Source organism: Felis catus, chromosome B3 (genome assembly GCF_018350175.1).
Source record: "Felis catus isolate Fca126 chromosome B3, F.catus_Fca126_mat1.0, whole genome shotgun sequence".
NCBI lineage: Eukaryota > Metazoa > Chordata > Mammalia > Carnivora > Felidae > Felis > Felis catus.
Window position 1 is genome coordinate 60,837,192 of NC_058373.1, and position 24,174 is coordinate 60,861,365.

At 39.1% G+C, this 24,174-nt stretch overlaps 1 protein-coding gene and 1 non-coding gene across 6 annotated transcripts in view; both read right to left on the bottom strand.

The window, feature by feature from the left end:
• GANC (glucosidase alpha, neutral C) overlaps positions 1-24,174 on the bottom strand; it is a 76,239-nt gene that overhangs the window by 36,416 nt on the left and 15,649 nt on the right. For all 5 annotated transcript variants that reach the window (XM_019832626.3, XM_019832625.3, XM_019832624.3 and 2 more), the window contains 6 exons: positions 21,631-21,813; positions 11,488-11,533; positions 5,833-5,899; positions 4,339-4,435; positions 2,395-2,575; positions 2,020-2,173 (listed from right to left, as the gene is read on the bottom strand). In XM_019832626.3, the coding sequence (XP_019688185.2) occupies positions 2,020-2,173; positions 2,395-2,575; positions 4,339-4,435; positions 5,833-5,899; positions 11,488-11,533; positions 21,631-21,813 (728 nt within the window). The remainder of the gene's footprint in view (positions 1-2,019; positions 2,174-2,394; positions 2,576-4,338; positions 4,436-5,832; positions 5,900-11,487; positions 11,534-21,630; positions 21,814-24,174) is intronic.
• On the bottom strand, positions 19,391-19,587 carry LOC111561216. The gene has a single exon (XR_002743571.2). It is a non-coding gene; the product is annotated as a U2 spliceosomal RNA (small nuclear RNA).

Sequence of the window (24,174 nt, forward strand, 5' to 3'; positions counted from 1 at the left end):
CAGTTGTAAGGGTTCTTTATATATCCTAGATACTAGACTCTTAACAAATGTATGATTTGCAAATATAGTCCCCCATCCTGTATGTTGCCTTTTACTTCCTTGATAATGTTCTTTGATGCACAAAGGTTTTTAATTTTAATGAAGTCAAACTTATTATTTCTTTCTGTTGCTCATGATTTTAGTGTCTAAGAATCTGTTGCCAAATCCAAGGTCATGATGGTCTGCCCCTGTTTTCTTCTAAGAGTTTTATGGCTTTAGCTCTTATATTTATGTTGTTTATCTATTTTGAGTTTTTGTGTGTGGTATGGTGTTAGGTAGGGTTCCAACTTCATCCTTTTGCATGTGTCTATCCACTTATCCTAGTACCATGTGTTTAAGAGACTATTCTTTCCCCAGTAAGTGGTCTTGAACCTTTGCTGAAATCAATTGGCCAGGGATGTATGGGTTTATTTCTGGACTTCCAATTCTATTCCATTGGTCTATGTGTCTATCCTTATACCAGTACCATATTGTTTGGATTACTTTACAGTAAGGCCTGAAACTGGGAAGTATAAGTCTGCCACCCCCAACCCCCCCACCCCAGAATTATTTGGCTATTCGGGGCCCCTTGCAATTCCATATGAATTTGAAGATCAGCTTTCCCACTTTTTCAAAAAATGACTACCAGAATTTTGGTAGGGATTGCAGTGAATCTGTACATTGCTTTTGGTAGTATTGTCATCTTGATAATATTAAGACTTCCAATCCATGAACACAGGATGTCTTTCCATTTATTTAGGCCTGTTTAATTTCTTTCAAGAATGTTTTGTAGTTTTCAGTGTACAAGTCTTTCACTTCCTTGGTTAAATTTATTCCTAGGTAGTTTATTCTTTTGGATGTTATTGTAAATGGAATTGTTTTCTCAATTTCTGTTTTAGATTGTTCATTGCTGGTATTTAAAAACACAACTGATTTTGTGTGTTTATCATGTATCCTGCAACTTTGGTGAAATTATTAGCTCTGGTAGTTTTTGTGGATTCTTTGGGATTTTCTTTTTTTTTTTTTTTTTAACTTTTTTTTAATGTTTTCTTTTTATTTTTAAGAGAGAGAGAGAGAGAGAGAGAGAGAGAGAGAGAGCAAGTGCACTAGTGGAGGCAGGGCAGGGGGCAGGGTGCAGAGAGAGACACACACACAGAATCTGAAGCAGGCTCCAGGTTGTGAGCTCTCAGCACAGAGCCCGATGCAGGGCTGAAACTCAAAAACCATGAGATCGTGACCTGAGCTAAAGTCAGACACTTAACTGATTGAGCCACCCAGGTGCCCCTATTCTTTGGGATTTTCTAACATGTTGGATCACATCATCTGTGAATAGAAATAATTTTACTTCTTCCTTTCCAGTTTGGATACCTTTTATTTCTTTTTCTTGTCTAACTTCTCTGGCTGAAACTTCCACTACAGTGTTCAATAGCAATGGTCAAAGTGGGCAGCTTTGTCTTGATTCTGATCTTTGGGGAAAGCTTGCAGTCTTTCACCACTGAATTGGGTGTTAGCTGTGGAGTTTTCATAAATGCCTTTTATCATGTTGAGGAACTTTCCCTCTATTCCTCGCCTTCTGAGCATTTTTATCATGAAATAGTGTTGAATTTTGTCAAATGCTTTTTCCACATCAACAAAGATGATCTTTTACATCTTTTCAAGATAAAATGCTTTAGTGCTAAAACCAGTGGTATATTTCAATGGAGAAGAGAACATAGAAAAAGTTCAGGTTGGGACACTGATCACCTGAGATAAAGGCAAAGAAAGCCCGGGGCTTAAAGGCTCCAAGGAAAGTAGATGGAGTATTAGGGATTAGAGAATGGAGAGTTCTAGCCCCAGTGCAACATTTTACCAAGCTGAATGGGATAAAGGTGAGAAGAGAAATGCCTGCTTTTTGAAAAGCTTGGGCAAATTGTTTATAAATTCTATACAGTGTACAACAAATATTAACTGAAAATTAGGACACATGCAATAGAAGAAATATAATGAAACAAGAAGCTGTACCTGTAAGGTATGAGTACTGCTTGAAAACATCAGAAGGTGTAGGTCCTGTCAGCAGAAAAACATCAATGATTCCACTCTCTGACATCCAATGCACATCAGTTCGAGATCTGACCTTTTGTTTAGCTGCAACGGGGCCCATCTGGGTCAGTGTGTACTAGAAAAAGAATGGAATGAGGGTCTGAAAACTTTCCCTCTAGCTTACAACACTCATCCATATGTAAGTAACTGGTACATACTGTTAACTTTCACTTGATTATATTGCAAAGACTTTGGTGGCAGAGAATTGCCACTACAAAGCCCAGGGCTATGACTACGCTAGTTTTTGTTTTGTTTTGTTTTGTAAGTATGACATGCAGCCATGATCCATAAGCTCACCTTTACTGCAGGCTCTGTATTGATCTCCACTAGTGTTTCTGAGGCATTCAGCCAAAAAATGCCTAGAGTCCTGCCTGGTTTGTGGGCCAGGAGATAAGGCACTGAACCATAAATGCCCATTTTGTCATGTATTTTATATCCATAGACATCCAGATTATAAAGACGGTAAGCATCGCCATCACTGAAACACACAAAGATGGGACTATCATCAATTACAATCACAAATATATTATTAATGAATAGCATAGCTCCATTCTCCCCTGCAAACACTTGAGTCCTATGCATCTTTCAAGGCTTTACTCGTACTACTTTCCTAACCAACCAAGGTTAATGTGATTCTCCTCCTTTGATTCCTTTGGCATCTCCTTCTGTGACAACTGGCATGCATGGTCTCATAGATATCTTTTTCTTTCTTTCTTTCTCTTTCCCTTTCTTTCTTTCTTTCTTTCTTTCTTTCTTTCTTTCTTTCTTTCTTTCTTTCTTTCTTTCTTTCTTTCTTTCTTTCTCTCTCTCTCTCTCTCTCTCTCTTTCTTTCTTTCTTTCTTTCTTTCTTTCTAAGTTTATTTATTTTGAGAGAGACCGAGCAGGAGCAGGGGAGGGGCAGAGAGAGGGAGAGAGAGAATCTCAACAAACACAAGAACTGTGAGATCATGACCTGAGCCGAAACCAAGAGTTGGCTACTTAACCGAATGAGCCACCCAGGTACCCCTTAGATATCTTTTCTGAATACCTCTTGTGAGGACTATTTCCTGTGAATCCTCTACAATAGCAAGCACACGGTAAATATCATTGGCAAATTGTGTATTTCTCTGCTGCTAAAACAAAATGACAGATAGTGTCCTAACATGCTTCTACAGTACTGAGTAGGGAAAGATGGGGAACTGAATTGGGGTGGGAAGCACAGAGCTTGGCTTGGTGTGCGAGCAGCATAGTTTCTGATTCACTTGTTACCATGCCCAACTGTTGTGGAAACGGCATCTGAACCCTTGATCAGACTGTTTCTCTTTGGTTTTCCTTCCTTAGTCTGACGTCTTTGGCATTTACTTGTCAATAGTGTTAGTCTGAAATGATCCCCCTAAGGGAATCAAAGGTGACATGAGATGCCACAATTTTTCTTGTTTTTTAATGTTTTATTATTTTTGAAAGAGAAGAGAGCGCAAGCAGGGGAGGGCGAGAGAGAGGGGGGAGGACAGAGGAGCCGAAGCAGGCTCTGCACTGACAGCAGCAGGCCTGATGTGAGGGGCTTGCACTCATGAACCATGAGATCGTGATGTGAGCCGAAGTTGGACGCTCAACTGACTGAGCCACCCAAGGGCCACAAGATGCCACAATGTCTCATTCTCTGGCTCAGAGGTTGGTAAACACCTTTTTCTAGGTCAGTGATTTTCACACTGTATTCTCCCCAGGTTCCGCAGAAAAGCCTAGAGAGGTGAAAGCAAAACCTAGGGAGGTGGTATGATGAAGCTCTCTCTCCTGCTTCAACCACAATAGTTCCATATTCTTACTTCCTCTGTATATTTTTAGGTTCAGAATTACAGTTTTATAGTTCTCAATTTTTTGCCAAAAATAAGATAAAAATGGAAAACCACTGCTCAAGGAGGACAAGACCAGGCACATATTGGCTCAGGCTCAGACATCTCACATATTTTCCCTTCAAACTTTTACAGTCCAGGGGTGCCTGAGTGGCTCAGTTGATTAAGCGTCTGACTTTGGCTCAGGGCATGATCTCAGTTTGTGGGTTCGAGCCCCGCGTTGGGCTCTGTGCTGACAGTTCAGAGCCTGGAGCCTGCTTCGGATTCTGTGTCTCCCTCTCTCTCTACTCTTCCCCTGCTCATGCTCTATCTCTCTCTCCTTCAAAAATAAATAAACATTAAAAAAAAAAAAAAAAACCTTTTACAGTCCAGAAACCAGAGGATCCTATAAGAATTTTTGTTTTCACTTTACCCAGTATTTTTAAGTTGGTGTGATTCTGCATGTTGTGGGATCCCGTAAAGATGCTCAAATCCGTGCAAGGAGAAATCCAAACCAATGGAGGCAGGGCCTGTAGGGACCAGGATATAGAATTTTGCTTCTTAATGGGACAATCATTTAAGGAAACTCAGTTACTTATGAGTGTAGCAAGATGACTAGACTAGGGATTGATAGACCTGAACTTGCCCTGATCAATCAGTAAATCATGGTATGCCCTTTCTGTAAGATGTTACATTTAGGTACTGTGGGGATACAAACATGCACAAGGCAAAGTTCTAGTCATTTGTTAGTGTTTCCTTAGCTATATGCTTGAAGCTCTCTGTGTTCTCATTTACAGTAAATATTCTTTAGATCTGTAAAGCATACCTATGAAGTTTTAGATTTTTTTTTCTAATCTAAAAGTTCCTAAAATGTACTTCATGCTTCTTTGCATTAGGAAACAAAGGATACTGAGCAATTTTAGTCTTCACTAGATGAAAGACTGGATGTCTTCTGCCTGATCATTTATTCTTACTGCATACAGGGACTATAATGCCAAGACCATCAGGAGGATCTTCCCTGGCTCCTCAAAATATCCCTTCCCAATGACTGTAGATACGTTTTTGGTTTTGTTTTTAACCAAAGACAAGGTCCTTTATTTAACAATTATTTTAGAAATATGGGAAAAATGCAAGCAACTAGGAGAGATAACAGACTTAAATTCACTCTTAGGTAAAAGTATTTGACATCAAATGGTCCTTATTTAAAGGAATTTATGGAAAGGGGGTGCTATAGCAAAGGTAAAAAACATTATGATGTTACAGAAAGGAAAGCCCGATGGCCCCCCTACTTATAAACTTTGGACACACTGTCAGCCCTGATCATTATACTAAGTTATAGATACAGATGCTAGAACAGCAATTCTCAAGGAGTTAGGGAGGATCTGTTATCCTACTGGGTAGGAAGGAGGAAGGAGGAAAGTGAGTATTTCTTCCAACTATATAAGCTCCAAGTATCTGAACCATATATCCAAAAGAGACAAACTTTTCACTCCCCACCACACACATACTATCACTAAGTCTAGTGAGAAATTTCACAGATGGGTATGTGATACTTGTGTGAATGATGGGGAGGCTTGGAAAAGGTTGAGAACCAATGGCTTGGAATATTGGAGCTAATGAGCTTTAGAATTTTGTTTCTCATCACTTGACTCTCATAAAAATAGAATGTGGGATTTGCGGCTGTCTGTATACTGAGTAGTACCAGCAGTGTGCTGACCTAGGCCCTTAACATGAGACCATTGAAGGTACATACTCACTATTTCTCTGTTGATATACATTATTGAACAATAAAGGACCCAAATCTGACATTTCTGTTCCCCTTACAGAAATCACTTCTTTAGGTGCCAGAGCTCAAGGGACTTATAGGTAGCAACATTTAGTGATTTTGGCAAGATCTGCTTTAATACTACACCAGTTTCAATTTTACCATTAACTTTGACATCCACAAATTTTCCGAATTTCTCCTCCCACAAGCCTAGATCCTCTTGGTTTTCCTGGTGGCACACAAAAAGGAGCAGATTGAGTTTATACATTGCAACAAATGTGGTTACCACAACAGTACATTTTGTTTGGATTGGTAAAAAATTAGACTGAGAAAATGAGTCTGTCTTTTAAAAGACCACTTTGTGGGGCACCTGGGTGGCTCAGTCGGTTAAGTGCCCAACTTCAGCTCAGGTCATGATCTCACTGCTCTGAGTTCGAGCCCTGCATCGGCCTCTGTGCTGACAGCTCAGAGCCTGGAGCCTGCTTCAGATTGTGTGTCTCCCTCTCTCTCTGCCCCTACCCCGCTCATGCTCTTTCTTTCAAAATTGGATGGATGTTAAAAAATGTTAAAAGACCTGTTTGTGATGTCAGTGTATTTAACAAATTTGATCTGTGTTCTACATAAATGCCAGTAATCATCTTCCTTATGAACTGAAGCTGACATGAATATGATTTTTTATTGTGGTAGAATAGACCTAACATAAAATTTGCCATTTTAATTATTTATTTACTATTCATTTTAAACATTTTATTTATTTATTTTTTAAGTAATCTCTACACCCGATGTGGGGCTTGAACTCACAACCCTGAAATGAGGAGTTGCATGCTCTACTGATTGAGCCAGCCAGGTGTGCTACCCCACCCCCCCCTTTTTTTTTTCATTTTTACCATTTTATTTTATTTTATTTTTATGTAATTTAATTAATTTATTTATTTGAGAGAGAGGGTGCAAGTGAGAGAGGGACAGAGAGAGAGAGAGATAATCCCACAAGGGCAGAGAGGGAGAGAGAGAGAAATGGGGCTCACATGAGTGTGGCTTGAGCTCACCCAAAGGAGGGCTCAGGCTCACCCTATGTGGAGCTTGGCTCAAACTCACAAATCATGAGATCATTACCTGAGCCGAAGTCCAATGCGTAACTGACTGAGCCACCCAGGTGCCCCTCATTTTCACCATTTTAAAGTGACATTAAGAACATTCACATTGTTGTGCAACTATCATCACCATATATCTCCAGAACTGTTACATCTTCCCAAACTGAACCTCCACACCCATTAAACAATAGCTCCCCGTTTCTTCCTCCCTCAGCTCCTGACAACCACCCTTCTACTTCCTGTCTCTATGAATGTGACTACTATAGATACATAGATTTCTTATAACTAGAGTCATATAGTATTTGTCTTTTTGTGACTGCTTATTTCACCTAGTATAATATCTTCAAGATTCATCCATTTTGTAGCATATGTCAGAATTGCCTTCCTTTTTTTATTTATTTATTTATTTTTATTTATTTATTTTTTTTTTATTTAAAAAAATTTTTTTTTCAACGTTTATTTATTTTTGGGACAGAGAGAGGCAGAGCATGAACGGGGGAGGGGCAGAGAGAGAGGGAGACACAGAATCGGAAACAGGCTCCAGGCTTTGAGCCGTCAGCCCAGAGCCTGACGCGGGGCTCGAACTCCCGGACCGCGGGATCGTGACCTGGCTGAAGTCGGACGCTTAACCGACTGCGCCACCCAGGCACCCTGAGAATTGCCTTCCTTTTTAAGGTCGAGTAACATTCAGCTGTATGTATATACCACATTTTGTGTGCACATTCATCTGTCAATGACTCTTGGGTTGCTGGACTGTTTCCACCTTTTGGCTACTGTGAATGATGCTTCTAAGAACACAAGTATACAAATATTTGCTTGAGTCCCTACTTTCCCTTTCAGATATAAATCCATGAGTGAAATTGCTGGATCATGTTGTGATTCTATATAATTCTGAGGAATTGTTTGACAGGGGTATCTTTACACTAGCCAAAATGCTGTGAAAGCACTTTGAAAAATGCAGTCTTGGGGCACCTGGGTGGCTCAGTCAGTTAAGCATCTGAGTTCGGCTCAGGTCATGATCTTATGGTTCATGGGTTCGAGCCCTATGCTGGGCTCTGTGCTGACAGCTTGGAACCTGGAGCCTACTTCAGATTCTGTGTCTCCCTCTCTCTCTGCCCCTCCCCCACTTGTCCTCTGACTCTCTTTGTTTCTCTCTCTCTGATAAATAAATAAGCAATAAAAAAAATTTTTTTAATTTAATTTTTTTTAACATTTATTTATTTTTGAGACAGAGAGAGACAGAGCATGAACGGGGGAAGGGCAGAGAGAGAGGGAGACACAGAATAGGAAGCAGGCTCCAGGCTCTGAGCCATCAGCCCAGAGCCCGACGCGGGGCTCGAATTCACGGACCTTTAGATCGTGACCTGTGCCGAAGTCGGACGCTTAACCGACTGAGCCACCCAGGCGCCCCAATAAAAAATTTTTTTAAAAGGGCACCTGGGTGGCTCAGTTGGTTAAGTGACCAACTTCAGCTCAGGTCATGATCTCACTGCTCTGAGTTTGAGCCCTGCATCGGCCTCTGTGCTGACAGCTCGGAGCCTGGAGCCTGCTTTGGATTCTGCCTCTGTCTCTCTGCCCCTATCCTGCTCAGGCTCTCTCTCTCTCTCTCTCAAATATAAATAAACATGAAAAAATTTTAAAAATATATTAAAAAAAAGAAAAATTCGGTCTTTACATAAGATATTTTAAATCCTTTTTTTTTTTCTTGTAAACGTGTGAGGCACAACATTGAGAATCAAATAACTTAGGTCAAAAAGCAAACATTTTGGCTGAGGTGGGTACTTTGCCGCCCTCCTTCAATTAGCCAAACTACGTGAGAAGTGAGGCTGTTCAGGTTCACAATCTTTTTTTTTCTTTTTCTTTTCTTTTCTTTTCTTTTTTCAATATACGAAATATATTGTCAAATTGGTTTCCATACAACACCCAGTGCTCATCACAAAAGGTGCCCTCCTCAATACCCATCACCCACCCTCCCCTCCCTCCCACCCCCCATCAACCCTCAGTTTGTTCTCAGTTTTTAACAGTCTCTTATGCTTTGGCTCTCTCCCACTTTAACCTCTTTTTTTTTTTCTTCCCCTTCCCCATGGGTTTCTGTTAAGTTTCTCAGGATCCACATAAGAGTGAAACCATATGGTATCTGTCTTTCTCTGTATGGCTTATTTCACTTAGCATAACACTCTCCAGTTCCATCCACGTTGCTACAAAAGGCCATATTTCATTCATTGCCATGTAGTATTCCATTGTGTATATAAACCACAATTTCTTTATCCATTCATCAGTTGATGGACATTTAGGCTCTTTCCATAATTTGGCTATTGTTGAGAGTGCTGCTATAAACATTGGGGTACAAGTGCCCCTATGCATCAGTACTCCTGTATCCCTTGGGTAAATTCCTAGCAGTGCTATTGCTGGGTCATAGGCTAAGTCTATTTTTAATTTTCTGAGGAACCTCCACACTGCTTTCCAGAGCGGCTGCACCAATTTGCATTCCCACCAACAGTGCAAGAGGGTTCCCGTTTCTCCACATCCTCTCCAGCATCTATAGTCTCCTGATTTGTTCATTTTGGCCACTCTGACTGGCATGAGGTGATATCTGAGTGTGGTTTTGATTTGTATTTCCCTGATAAGGAGTGACGCTGAACATCTTTTCATGTGCCTGTTGGCCATCTGGATGTCTTCTTTAGAGAAGTGTCTATTCATGTTTTCTGCCCATTTCTTCACTGGGTTATTTGTTTTTCGGGTGTGGAGTTTGGTGAGCTCTTTATAGATTTTGGATACTAGCCCTTTGTCCGATATGTCATTTGCAAATATCTTTTCCCATTCCGTTGGTTGCCTTTTAGTTTTGTTGGTTGTTTCCTTTGCTGCAGGTTCACAATCTTTTGATGTAGAGCCCAAAACTTTCTTGGCTCTACAAGTTTCCTTTCTTGGCTTTACAAGTTTCATTCTTCCTCTCTGGCAGAATGAAGAAGTTTTCTAAAAATTGTATGTGTGCATGAAATGTATGTTTCTTTTTTATTTAATTATTTATTTTTTACATTTATTTAGTTTTGAGAGACAGAGAGAGACACAGCATGAGCAGGGGAGGGGCAGAGACAGAGAGGCGGATAGAATCAGAAGCCGGTTCCCGGCTCTGAAATGTCAGCAGAGAGCCCAACGCAGGGCTCAAACCCACGAGCCATGAGATCATGACCTGAGTAGAAGTTGGACACTTAACCGACTGAGCCACCCAGGAGCCCCGAAATGCATGTTTCTTTTTAAAAATGAGCCCCTTGCCCATTTCTAGGTGGTTTCTTCATAATTATAAGCTTCTGTGAAGTGAGCTTCTGTGTGTGTGTGTGTGTGTGTGTGTGTGTGTGTGTGTGTGTGTGTGTGTTTAAATCACATCTGAATTCTTATTGTAGGGACTATTATTCTGGGGTCTGTGGATGGCCTTTAGAGTTTGTGAACTCCCTCAAACAGTATAAAAATTCTGTTTTATAGAGAAGGCTCATAGCCTTCAGCAGATTCTTTGCATCTGTGATGCAAAACCACTATTTAAGCTGTCTAATTAGAGGTCTCCCCACAGCTGATTTGACATATCGTCACAAAACTGTCTAAGGCTATGTCTTAGTTGTCCTTCTCTATTTAGAAATGGAAAAAAATATTCTCTCTTATATTCATCAGCATGGGTCAGTCCTCAAGAGGAAGAAGCATGTCCTTACTGCACTGGAAATATGTTTCACTATTCCTGGTGGCCATACCTACTGTCAGGGATCCTTCAAAGATGCATGTGGCTTTGGATGAAGAGAAGATTTCTGGAATATTCATTTTTCATAATTCAGCTAAAATAATCCTTTAAAAACAGACATCAGACCATGTATCTCTGCTGCTTACAACCTTTCCATAGTTTTCCTTTGCTCTTAGGTTAAAGTCGAAAAAGGTTAACAAGACATAAAAGAATGCCAGCTTCATGGTAATGGGGGACTTTGATTTATTCAATGATATGTCACCAATTCCTTGAACAGTGCCTGGCATATAGGAAATACTCAACAAATATTTGTCTACTAAAAGAATTATTGTAAGACTTTCCACTGAATTGCCCCTGCCTATCTCTCTGGCCTTGTTAACACAACACTGTTTCCTTTGCTTTTCTTTTTCCTGCTAAAATATATACATATATATATTTTAAATTTCTTCAAATGTGCTCCTTCCTACCTCAAGCTCTTTGAATATGAAATCCCCTCTATGTGGAATAGTGTTTTTCCACCTTTTGACTAGCTTATGTATCTTCATGCATCAGTTTTAGCTGTTAAGTCATTTCCTACAGGAGGTCTTTCCTGACCCTCATCTTGGTCAAGTTCCTTGCTATCTTCTCCTATAGCACTCTTTTGTAACACTCCTCATGCTTGTACTTGTCAGAGTCCGTCTTTCCCATTAGATTCTAAGATTCCTGAGGACAGGTTGAGATTTGTTTTATTCATGGCTGATTCTTCTTGCCTAGAATAATTTTTTGAGCTGGCACAAAAGCAGGCACTCAAGAATTACCTGTTTTATGAATGAATGAATACATGAGTAGACGAATGAATCAATGAGATAATAAGGTGAGCAAGAGATAGATGGTCTCATTTATATGCAGTATTTATCAAGTACCCATTTGTAAGAAGAAGGGAAGAACAGAACAATTATGTCCCACATATTGATGGTGAAAGAGATTTGAAAAAAAGATAAATTGCTCAATCTGTATTACCTGAGAAGCGTCAACTGATGTGTCCTCCTTATTTTCTTTGGTAGCTCTGTTTTAATATAAACAAAGTTGTTTTACTCAAGGGAAGACTAACAGAATTTTGTTCAATGATAAAGATTTTAATTTCTAACTTTTGAGACCCCATAAATTATGTCTTTTAACTTATTAAAATAATTACAAAAATAAGTTTATGAAATTGAGGAACATTTATGATGAACATTAATCCAATAGCTTGATTTGTTAAAATGTAATATGTTTGAATTTTCTTATTAACCCTTAAAAAACTTTATCAGTTTTTTATTATACATGTAATACATAATACAATATCAAAACAAAATATAAGCAAGCAAGGTGGAACACTGCTCCCCCCTCTCCAATGTTAACCTCTTACAAAGCAACATAATGCACTGTCTTCCAATTTAATTGTAACAATTTAAACTATCAGGCATACGTGGATTTGAGTGCTCATTTCTCCCCGTTCTTAACAATACTGGACCTTATACACTTTTAAAATCGTTGCCAGGGGCACCTGGGTGGCTCTGTCAGTTAAGCGTCTGACTTTGGCTCAGGTCACAATCTCACAGTCCATGAGTTCGAGCCCCCCATCGGGCTCTGTGCCGACAGCCTGGAGCCTGCTTCAGATTCTGTCTCCATCTCTCTCTGCCCCTCCCCCGCTCTTACTCTGTCTCTCTCTCTCTCTCTCAAAAATAAAGATTAAAAAAAAAAATCTAAAAATAAAAACAAAAATCGTTGGCAGTCTAAAATTTTAGACAAGGTAATGCATTTCACTTTGAATTTCTTTCATTAATGACGTAAAGTGCTTTTGTATACATTAAATGGCATTTCTATTTCTTCTGTGAATTGTCTATTCACCCTCATTATACATTAATTTTTTTAGTGTAAAATACAGTATGAATATAGAAGAGTATATAAGTTCAGAGGTTAAAAATGAATACTAAAGTAACGACTACGAAGCCACATAAGCAACAGACTTGTTCATCTGGCATCATAGCGCCTCTCCTCAAATGTATCATCCATCTCCTCGCTGTGCTCTTCAGAGGAACCGCTTTACCAAGTTTTGTGTGGAATCACTCCCTTGCTGATTTTTATTCCATTCCCACGAGTGTACGAGTCCTCAAATGCACATTTGGCTTTGCCTTAAAAATTTTTTGATATTAAAAAATTTTGATATTCATCATGTTAATATATGTTGCTGCAGTTTGTATCACCCATTGTTTATTTGCGTGTTCCTCTTTTTCTTATCGATCTGTATAAGTTCTTCCTATAGATGCATATTAATTTTTGAATTCTTATACATGTTAAAAATTTGTGGTGAAATTTAAGACAACTAGTATGTTGCCTTTTGATTTTTTTTTATTTCATTAAAAAAATTTTTTTTAACATTTGTTTACTTTTGAGAGAGACAGAGAGAGACAGAGCATGAGCAGGGGAGGGGCAGAGAGAGAGGGAGACACAGAATCCGACGCAGGCTCCAGGCTCTGAGCTGTCAGCACAGAGCCCCATGAGAGGCTGGAATCCACAAACCGTGAGATCATGACCTGAGCTGAAGTGGACACTTAACGTACTGAGCCACCCAGGTATCCCTGGTGCCTTTTAATAAAAAAAAAAAAAAAAAAAAAATTAACAAATTTTATTTTTTACAACAGTTTTAGGTTCACAGCAAAACTAAGCAGAAAGTGTAGAGTTCTCATATGACCAACTGTCCCTACACACTCACAGTCTCCCCCGCTGTCAACATCCTGTACCAGAGTGCTACATTTATTACAATCAATGAACCTGCACTGACACATCATTATCACCCCAAGTCCATAGTTTATATTAGGGTTCATTCTTGGCATTGTACATTCTATGAGTTTTGACAAATGTATCATGACATTTACCCACCACTGCAGTATCATACAGAGTAATTTCACTGCCCTTAAAATCTGTGTTCTGCTTAGGTATCCCTTTGGCTTACTTAACCCCTGGAAACTACTGATCTTTTTACTATCTCCATAATTTTCCCTTTTCCAGAATTTTATATAGTTGGAAACATAGAGTAGGTAGCCTTTTTCAGATTGGCTTCTTTCACTTGGTGAAACTTGCATTTGAGTTCCCTCCATGTCTTTTCATGGCTTGATAGTTCATTTCTTTTAGGTACTGAATAATATTCTATTATTTGGATGTACCATAGTTTATTCATCTACTGAAGGATATCCTGACGGCTTCTAAGTTTTGGCAATTATGAATAAAATTGCTATAAATATCCATGAGCCGGTTTTTGTGTAGACATAGATTTCCATCTCCTTTGGGTAAATAACAAGAAGCATGATTGTTGAATTATATGGTAAGAGTATGTTTAGTTTTGTAAGAAATTATCAAACTGTCTTCCAACATGACTATATCATTTTGCAGCCCCAACAGCAATTAATGTGAGTTCCTGTTGTTCCACATCCTCCCCAGTATTTTGTTACCAGTGTTCTGGATCTTGGTCATTCTCACAGATATGTAATGGTTTCTTGTTTTAACTAATGACATATGATGTTGAACATCTTTTCATATGCTTACTTGCCATCTGTTTATCTTTTTTTGGTAAGGTTTCTGTTCAACTCCTTTGTACATTTTTGAGTGTTCACTTTCTTACTGTTGAATTTTAAGAGTTCTTTGTATATTTTGGATAGCAGTCCTTTATTTGATGTGTTTTTTGCAGATATTTCTTCCTAGTCTGTGGCTTATCTTCTTTTTTTTTTTAATTTTTTTTTCAACGTTTATTTATTTTTGGGACAGAGAGAGACAGAGCATGAACGGGGGAGGGGCAGAGAGAGAGGGAGACACAGAATCGGAAACAGGCTCCAGGCTCTGAGCCATCAGCCCAGAGCCTGACGCGGGGCTCGAACTCACGGACTGCGAGATCGTGACCTGGCTGAAGTCGGACGCTTAACCGACTGCGCCACCCAGGCGCCCCTGTTTTTAATTTTTTTAAATTTATTTTTATTATCTTTAAAAGTTTTTTTAAATTTTATTTGACAGAGAGATAGAGCATGAGCCAGGGAGAGGGGCAGAGGGAGAGAGAGAGAGAATCTCAGGCAGGCTCCATGTTCAGTGTGGAGCCCAATGCAGGCTCAATGCCATGACTCTGGGATCATGACCTGAGCCAAAATCAGGAGTTGGACCCTCAACTGACTAAGCCACCCGGGTACCCCTAGTTTTTAATTTTAATGAATCCTAATTTATCAATTATTTCTTTTGTGAATCATGACTTTGGTAGTATATTAAAAAATCATCACCATACCCAAGGTCATCTAGGTTTTCTTCTGTTATCTTCTAGGAGTTTTATAGTTTTTATTTTACATTTAGATCTATGACCTATTTTGAGTTTTTTTTTTTTTAATACTTAAAAAGTAGAGACCAAAGCAGGGCTTGAACTCATGACCCTGAGATCAAGCCCCTGAGCTGAGATCATGAGTCAGATGCTTACTGACTGAGCCCCTCAGGTGTGTGAAGGGTGTAAGGTCTGTGCCTAGATTCATTTTTAAATATATTTTGATTCAAGTAAAATTAATATACAGTGTCATATTAGTTTGAGGTATACAGTATAATGATTCAATATTTCTACACATTACCCAATACTCATCACAATAAGTGTACTCCTAATCCCCTTCATCTATTTCACCCATCCCCCCCTCACCTCCCCTCTGGCAACGCCCAGTTTGTTCTCTGTATTTAAGAGTCTGGTTTTTTTTTTTTTTTTTTGTCTTTTTATTTGTTCATTTGTTTTGCTTCTTATATTCCACATATGAGTGAAATTATTAGGTATCTGTCTTTGTCGGACTGACTTTACTTATCATGGTACCTTCTAGATCTGTCCATGTTGTTGCAAATGGCAAGATTTCATTCCTTTTCATGGCTGACTAATATTGTGTGTGTGTGTGTAGACACTGTCTTCTTTATCCATTCATTTATGGATGGACACTTGGGTTGCATCCATATCTTGACTACTGCAAATAATGCTGCAGTAAACATAGGGGTGCACATATCTTTTTGAATTAGTGTTTTTGTTTTCTTTGGTTAAATACCTAGTAGCCAACGCCATTTATTGAAGAGGCTATCTTTTCCCCATTTTATGTTCTTCCTTCCTTTGTTGAAGATTGACTGTATATGCATGTATTTATTTCTGGACTCTCTATTGTGTTCCAAAACTCTCCATGTTTTGTTTTTGTGCCAATACCATACTGTTTTGATAACTGTATCTTTGTAGTATACTTTGAAATCAAGGAACATGATACCTCTAGTTTTGTTCTTCTTTCTCAAGATTGCTTTGGCTATTTGGAATCTTTTGTGGTTCTGTACAAATTTTAGGATTATTTGTTTTATTTCTGAGAAAAATTCCATTGGTATTTTGATAGAAATTATATTCAATCTGCAGACCGCTTTGGGTAGTATGGATATTTTAACAATATTAATTCTTCCAACCCATGAGCAGTGTACCTTTCCATTTACTTGTGCTGTCTTCAGTTTCTTTCATCAATGTCTTATAGATTTCAGGGTTCAGGTCTTTCACCCCCTTGGTTACATTTAACCCTAGTTATTTTATTCATTTTGATGCAATTGCAAATGGGATGTTTTCTTAATTACTCTTTCTGATAGTTCATTATAAGTATATAAAAAATGCAACAGATTTCTGTATATTTGTTTTGTATCCTGTATTAGTGAATTAATTTATTAATTCAAAGAGTTTTTAAAAATGATTTATGTGTTTATTTTTGGTAGAATCTTTAGTGTTTTCTGTATACAATATCATGTAGTCTTCACATAGTGACAATTTTACTTCTTTTCCCATTTAGAGGGCTTTTATTTCTTTTTCTTGTTTTATTGCTGTGTTTAGGATTCCAGTATTTTTGAATAAAAGTGACAAGAGTGGGCATCCTTGTTTTGTTCGTGTTCTAAGAGAAAAGGCTTTCAGCTTTTCACTGTTGAGTATGATGTTAGCTGTGGGTTGCCATACATGGCATTTATTATGTTGAGGTATGTTCCTTCCATACCAACTTTGTTGAAAGATTTTTTATAATGAATGATGTTAAATTTTATCAAATTCCATTTCTGCATCTACTGAGATAATCATATGATTTTTATCCTTATTTTTGTTAATGTGGTGTATCATGTTGCTTAATTTCTGGATATTGAACCATCCTTTTATCCTTAGAGTAAGTCTCATTTGATCATGATGTATGATTCTTTTAAAGCATTATTGAATTTGGTTTGCTAATATTTTATGTAGGGTTTTTATATCAATGTTCATCAAGAATATTGGCCTGTAATTAATTTTTTTTTTTTTTTTTTTTTGGTATTGGTTTTGGTATTAAGGCAATTCTGGCCTCATAGAATGAGTTTGGAAGCATTAAGTCTTCTTCAATTTTTTGGAATATTTTGAGAAGAACAGATATTAACTCTTCTTCAAAGGTTTTGTAGAATTCACCTATGAAGTCGTTGTGTAGTCCTAGCCTTTTGTTTGCTAGGCATTTTTGGATTACTGTTTCAATTTCATTACTCACAATTCGTTCACATTTTCTATTTTTTCTTGATTCAGTCTTGGAAGGCTGTATGTTTTAGGAATTTATCCACTTCTAGGTTCTCCTATTTGCTGGCATGTAAATGTTTGTAGTTGTCTCTTATGATCCTTTTTATTTCTGTGGTATTGACTGTAACTTCTCTTTCATTTGATTTTATTTATTTGGGCCCTCTATTTTTCTTGATGAGTCTGGATAAAGTTTTGTCAATTTTGTTATCTTTTCAAAGAACCAGGTACCCCCCATTATTTCTCTAAATACAGTTTCTGTCCCTTTCTCTCTCTCTTCCCCTTCTGGGACCCCTATAATGTGAATGTCCGTATGCTTAACGTCCCAGTGGTCCCTTAAACTACGCACATTTTTTTTAGAGGCTTCTGGGTGGCTGAGTGGATTGGGCGTTCAACTTCAGCCAGGTCATGATCTCATGGTTTGTGGGTTCGAGCCCCACATCAGGCTCTGTGCTGACAGCTCAGAGCCTGGAGCCTGCTTTGAATTCTGTGTCTCCCTCTCTCTCCGTCCCTTCCCTACTCACACTCTGTCTCTCTCTGTCTCTCAAAAATAAATAAGCATTGGAATAAAAATTTTTTAATAAATTAAATTATTAAATTAAAATTAAATTAAATTAAAATTAAATTAAATTATTAAATAAAAATTTTTAATAAATAAACTATGTTCATTTTTTTAAATTCTTTTTTCTTTTTGCTGTTCTGATGGGGAGATTTACACTACCTGTCTTCCAGATTGCTGATCTGTTCTTCTGCATCATCTAATCTGCTGATTCCCTCTAGTGTATTTCTCATTTCAGTTATTTTATCCTTCAGCTGATGGGTTTTTTTTGTATTTTCTATCTCCTTGTTGAAGTTTTCACCGTGTTCATCCATTCTTCTCCTGAATTTGGAGAACATTACTTTAAATTCTCTATCAAGCAGATTGCTTGTCTGTTTTGTTTAGTTCTTTTTCTGAAGTTTTGTCTTGTTCTTTCATTTGGAATATATTCTTCTGTCTCCTCATTTTGCCTAAGTCTCTGTTTGCTTCTATGTATTAGGCAGATCAGTTACATCTCCTGATCTTGAAGGAGTGGTTTTATGCAGAAGGTGTCCTGTGGGCCCAGTAGCGCAAACACCCACGTCACCCCGGTCAGGTGCCCCAAGAGCATTCCCTGTGTGGGCTGTGTGCACCTTCCTGTTGTGGCCAGGTTGCAACTGGTGCAAACTCACAGGTGTATGGGGCTATCCTCCAGCATGACTGTCTGTGAGTTCTGGCTGTGACTGCTATGGTCATACTGGTTAGTGGGGCTAGCCCCTGGCCCATCTGGCTGAAAGGCCTGGTTGTGACTGTTGTGAATATGCTGGTGTGTGGGGCTGGTCCCTGGCATGGCTGGCTGTGAGGCCTGGCAATGACAGCTGTGAGTGCACTGGTGGGTGGGGCATGTCTCCTGCTTGGCTTGCTGCAGGGTCCAGCTGTGACTGCTGTAGGTGTTCTAGTGTGTGGGGATGATCTCCTGGGGCAGAGGTGCTGAGGAGGGGTTCTGGTCCCAGCTGGGGTTGCCTACTGCAAGTGCTGGGGTTGGAGGCTGCTTGGCAGGAGCTCTAATGTGAGCTAAAGCACCTGCCAGGAATGCCAGGGTGCAGAAACACTTGAGAAGGTCTTTAGGCTGGGAGGTGGCTTGGGTGGGACAAGTCTTCAGGGGAGCACTGAGGTGGGGTGAGTGGCACTAGCATAGTAAAGAGTGCCAGAACTGATATCCACTAATGCTGGGCCAACTAGGTAGAAGGAGTAAGAAAAATGGTACCCATCAGTGCATCTGTCCCTGGAGGACATTCCCACAGATACCTGCCATTCTGGCACATCCCCTAAAATTAGTGAATTTCCTTCACATGTAACCCAGGGATTTTTCACATGGTTGCCTCTGTGTTGGCACTCAGAGCAGGTGTGACTGTGCACATGCCCTCAAAGAGCAGTGTGTCAGTTTCCTACTGCCCTCTGACTCTCTTGGACATATGCCCTGTTGGTTTTCAAAGCCAGACATTAGGGGAGCTTGTCTTCCTGGTGCAGGTCCCCTGGCATATGGAGACTCATGTGGGACTCAGGCCTCTTCTTCCTCAGGGCAGGTCTCTCTGGTTGTAATATCCCTCCCACTTGTGGGTTGCTGCACTGGGGATGTGGAACCTGACTAAATAAACCATGTCTCTGCTCCTCCTACCTGGCACCTTAATGTGTCTTTTTCTTTATATCCTTAGTTGTATGTTCTGTTGTTAGTCTTTAGTTCATTCTCAGAGATCATTTTCTATGCGTAGTTGTAGAATTTTTTTTGTACAATCTTTACTCCCCACCCAAGGGATAGGTGCACTGTTCCTTAAGGTACTCCAATACCAGGTCAATGCGTGAAGTGGATGGAGCAAGCTCCTATTCCATCTCCTAGTTCCAAAAAATCCATTTAATATGCTGTATTGTCCTCACATAGAGGGTGTAGCAGATATTAAACTGTTAAGGACAGCTGCTACACTTGATCTTAGCCAAAAGGCCGAGAAGTGATGTAGTTGTAGATTTGGATGTGTGTGTGGGAGGAGGTAAGCTCAAGATGTTCCTACTCTGTGATTTTTTTCATCTGGAATTCATTTTTCCTAATGTTGCGAGGCTTGGGTCTAACTTAAAAATTTTTCCAGGTGGATAATCTGATTTTCCTAACACAAATGTAAATAGTGGAAATACAAACTAGTTCACAACTTCTATAGGAGGTGATCTGGCAGCACGAGTCAAAATTACAAATTCACAAACCATTTGATCAGCAATTTTACTTCTACGACTCGTCTATGTATATCCTGGCATGTATGCAAAATGATACATATATAAAGTTATCCATGAAGTGAGTAGCTGTAAAACAAGATTAGAAATAATTTTAAAGTCCACCAAGAGGAAATTTACTAAATGAATCATTGTGTAAGCATGCAATTGAAACTATATACCTGCTTTAAAGAAATTAGGAACTATCAAATTGGTAAAGAAGAAACAGCAAAGTGCAGAATAACGTATAAAGGTGGTATCATATGTGTCAAGAAAGGATAAAACAAAGAATATATATATCTTACTGGATGGACATAAATTATCTCTGGAAGGATACATAAAAAACTGGAAACACTGATTACTTTCAAAGATAGAACTAGTAGCTCAAGGACAAATGGTGAGGATATTTTTCACTATATACTCCTTTGTAGCATATGCTTATTCTAAAAAGATTAAGGCCCAACTTAGGTTATCACCTCTAAAACACAAATAATGGGAGTTTATTAAAAGAAAAAATATTTTAAATATAAATAACCTGGGTACTGGGTTTACAGGTATTTGTTATGCTATTAGTATTTTTCAGTTAAAAAAATAATTGAATATTCATAAGGTACTAACAAGCGGCAGAATTATGGGTATTTAAATTTTTCTTTTCAATATTTTCTATTTTTCCTATAATGAACAGAAACTATCTCTGTAATAAGAAAACAAGATTTGGGGCACCTGGGTGGCTCAGTCGGTTGAGCATCCGACTTCAGCTCAGGTCATGATCTCACAGTTCGTGGGTTTGAGCCCCACATCAGGCTCTGTGCTGACCGCTTGCTCAGAGCCTGGAGCCTGCTTCAGATTCTGTGTCTCCTTCTCTCTCTGCCCCTCCCCTGCTCACGCTTTGTCTCACTCTGTTTCTCAAGAATAAATAAATGTAAAAAAATTTTTAAAAAATAAGATTTATTGTTTGTTTTTAGAAAATAAGGTTTTTAAATATAAAAACCACTGTGTGGCAATAATGAATGTTCAATGCTTTCTACAGAACATATAAGATGTTAACTATTAGGATAAAAATAGAAAGAGCTACAGACTGGAGAATTTAAAAACAATATTGGTAAAAAAAAAATGGAAGAATCTTCCCCTATCACTACCTCCCAGTTCATGTGACCCTCATACAAACAGCTTTGATCGAGTGACTGTTTCCAGATAATTCTTGGAAATTATTCAAGTGTAAGTTAATTGAAGTTATTTTAAGGGGATACAATGAAGTTCTGCAGTCAAATGCTCTACCCCTGAGCTATACCCCCTAAAATGAAGTTCTGAAGACATATCAGTTCCCATTAACATTTATCAGTTCTCAACAGAGAGTGCTTTTTAAGAGTAGACAATGCCATCAGTTAAACGCATGGGATGTGTTAGGAGGGTGAAGTTGCAAAAGTCTGCAAATCATTCTTGTCATCAAGCCTGCATTTATTTGCATGGGTGAAAAGATGAAATTTCTCAAAATAATATTCCAGCAAATAAGGTGAACTAAGTTTTCATGGTGATATATCAACTATTTAGGCAAGTGATAATCATGATCAAGTTTTCTGACATTGTTTTGCTTTGTTTTAAAGAGAAAGAGGACAGGATGGTGGGGAGAGAGAATCGTAAGCAGACTCCATGCTGACTATGAAGCCTGACATGGGGCTTGATCTCATGCCCCTGGGATCATGACCTGATCCAAAGTCAAGAGTCAGATGCTCGCCTGACTGAGCCACCCAAGCACCCCTCTTATGTTCTTATGCCAAGTAATGTGCAAAAATACCTTTTCTTGAGAGGAACTTGCAGGTGCTCAAAGTACAAGTGGCCCAGGGAGTTTATGCTCATCACAACCTCTTCTTCAGACATTAAATCTACCTTGAATGGGTTTGCTGTGATATGACACTTCAGATCTCCTTTTCCATCAGCCAATACCAGACTACCTGCATCCCCTGAGGATGAAATCAGCCTAGAAAACAAAGCAAGAAGAGAGAAATAGGTTTACATAGCTCAATGTGATTCTCAATTCAAATTAATGTGCAAATCCATATTCATGGGACATAGGGGTTTGGTGTCAGAAAGCCTAGACTGAATATAGCTCTATCATGCACTAGGAGTATAACTTTGGACAAGTTAGTCAGTCTATCCAGTTCTTAGTTTCCTCATCTGTAAAGTAGAAATAATAAAAGCAAGAACAAATAGAGCTTTTGGGGAGAACTGAGTGGGATGATGCATGCAAAGTACTTAAGTACTTGGCAGTGCCTGGCAAATAATAATATGTTAGCTATCATCATCATTTCCTTGGGCTGGACAGTCTAGGAACACTTTGGTGCACAGAGTCTAAACACTGCTTTTCTTTCTCATTCCAACCAAATACTCAAAAACTAAGGAAATAACATAGATTGGGTTATTGACCCGGTGGGTCCACGGTGAGATGCAATCTCTCCTGACTCCCATCAGCTCTGATTTGAGAGCTACACTGTTAGGATATTCCAGATCCCCAGAAATCATGTAAGCCCAGAGGCAGTCACTTAAAATCCTTCAGAGGTCTAGATATTTCTTTCTCTGGTGCACAGTCACTCTGGTAAATGGTCACATGCCTCCTTAGGGAAGGTGAGGAGGGATATTTTATGTTCTTATTATATTCTTGCGAAGTCCTTCTCCCTGGATTCTAGGCAAGATACTTGGGTTCTGTTAACTGTCTGGAGTAGTATGAGAGTTGTATATCACTGTTCATCAAACCCAAATGCAGGGGCTCCTGGGTGGCTCAGTCGGTTGAGCATCTGACTCTTGATCTCGGCTCAGGTCATGATCTCATGGTTCGTGGGTTCGAGCCCTGTGTCAGGCTCAAGCCTGCTTGGGGTTCTGTCTCTCCCTCTGTCTGCCCCTTCCCCACTTGTACTCTCTTTCACTCTAAATAAATAAATAGCAAAATGGAATTCTTTTGATTGTTCCATCAAATAGAACTTTAATGCATCTATTTCAGTCCAGTGGACCCTTTGATACATTGTTCACTGCCCTGAGAGTTAAACATTTTGGGTACCATACATGCCCTGCTGCGCATTATGGAAACATGTTCACCTTGTCACTAATAACTAAATGCTGCTACTTTCATTATGCACCTGGAGTCTCACCATCTCCACTGAAATCGGGGAGCCCATTTTGATGGCATCATTTTCCACCATTATTTCTAGCTCATAAAACACATTCACTCACTACAATGCTTTCCAAGTGTTCCTTCATCAAGTTATTTCGCAGTGAAAGGAGTCTCTTTGGAACCCCTTGGAGAGCAAAATTAGGGGCTAGTTGTGCTGTTGCATATGACATATCCACTTCAACATCTTTATTTCCCTAAGTCTATGGATCATCCTTTCTACTCTGTGCCAAGGCTGAGCTGGTATCTCAGCTTCATTCAGCAGAGTCCATAGCTGAGTACAGATTATAATTAACCAACCAAGCAAATAATTAGACTCACTCCCAGCTGTCCAAGCTAGCACATCAAATTTAGATTCTTCAGTACCCATGTCAATAAATTTAATGTGGTCCTAAAATTATGTTCCTTTCTTTAGGAATCCCTCAGAATGCATTTCTATCCGTATTTCCTAGGTTTTTGCCTATATAAAATCTTAGAATTCCTTAGGTGTAGTGTTTGACTGTAATTAGCTCCCTAGGCATGTTGGGCTCTGGTAGTGAGCTTAAAGGAAGGCAGTGAAGGGTGGTAGGGGTGAGGCACAATGAACACTGTCATCCCCTTGGACAATATATCTTAGGTGAGGTCAACACAGGGTGTCCAAGCAAGGTAGGATCAGCTTTGTTAGAGGAAAAGGAGCTGCTTCTGCTGGAACGGAAGGCTTGGTGGAATTCTGTTGATCACAGGTAGTAATTTAAGTAACTTTGCCATGGAATGCTGTGGTTTATTACCAGTTGTGTAGTTTGCTAGGTCTGCCACAACAAATACCCCATTGGGTGGCTTAAACTACAGAAGTTTCTTTTCTCACAATTTTGGTGGCTAGAAGTCCAAGATCAAAGTGTCAGCAAGTTTGGTTTCTTCTGAGACCTCTCTCCTTGGCTCTCAGATGGCCATCTTCTTGCTGTATCCTTACATGGTCATCCCTCTGTCTGTGTCAACTTGTGTCCTAATCTCCTCTCCTTATGGAACACTATTCATATTGTATTACAGTCCACCCTAACAACCCCATTTTAACTAGTTACCTCTTCAAAATATAGTCATTTTCTGAGGCACAGGAGGTTGTGGCTTCAACATATGAGTTTTTTTTTGGGGGGGGGACACAATTGAGCCCATAACACTAGTATCTTATCCTCTAATGAT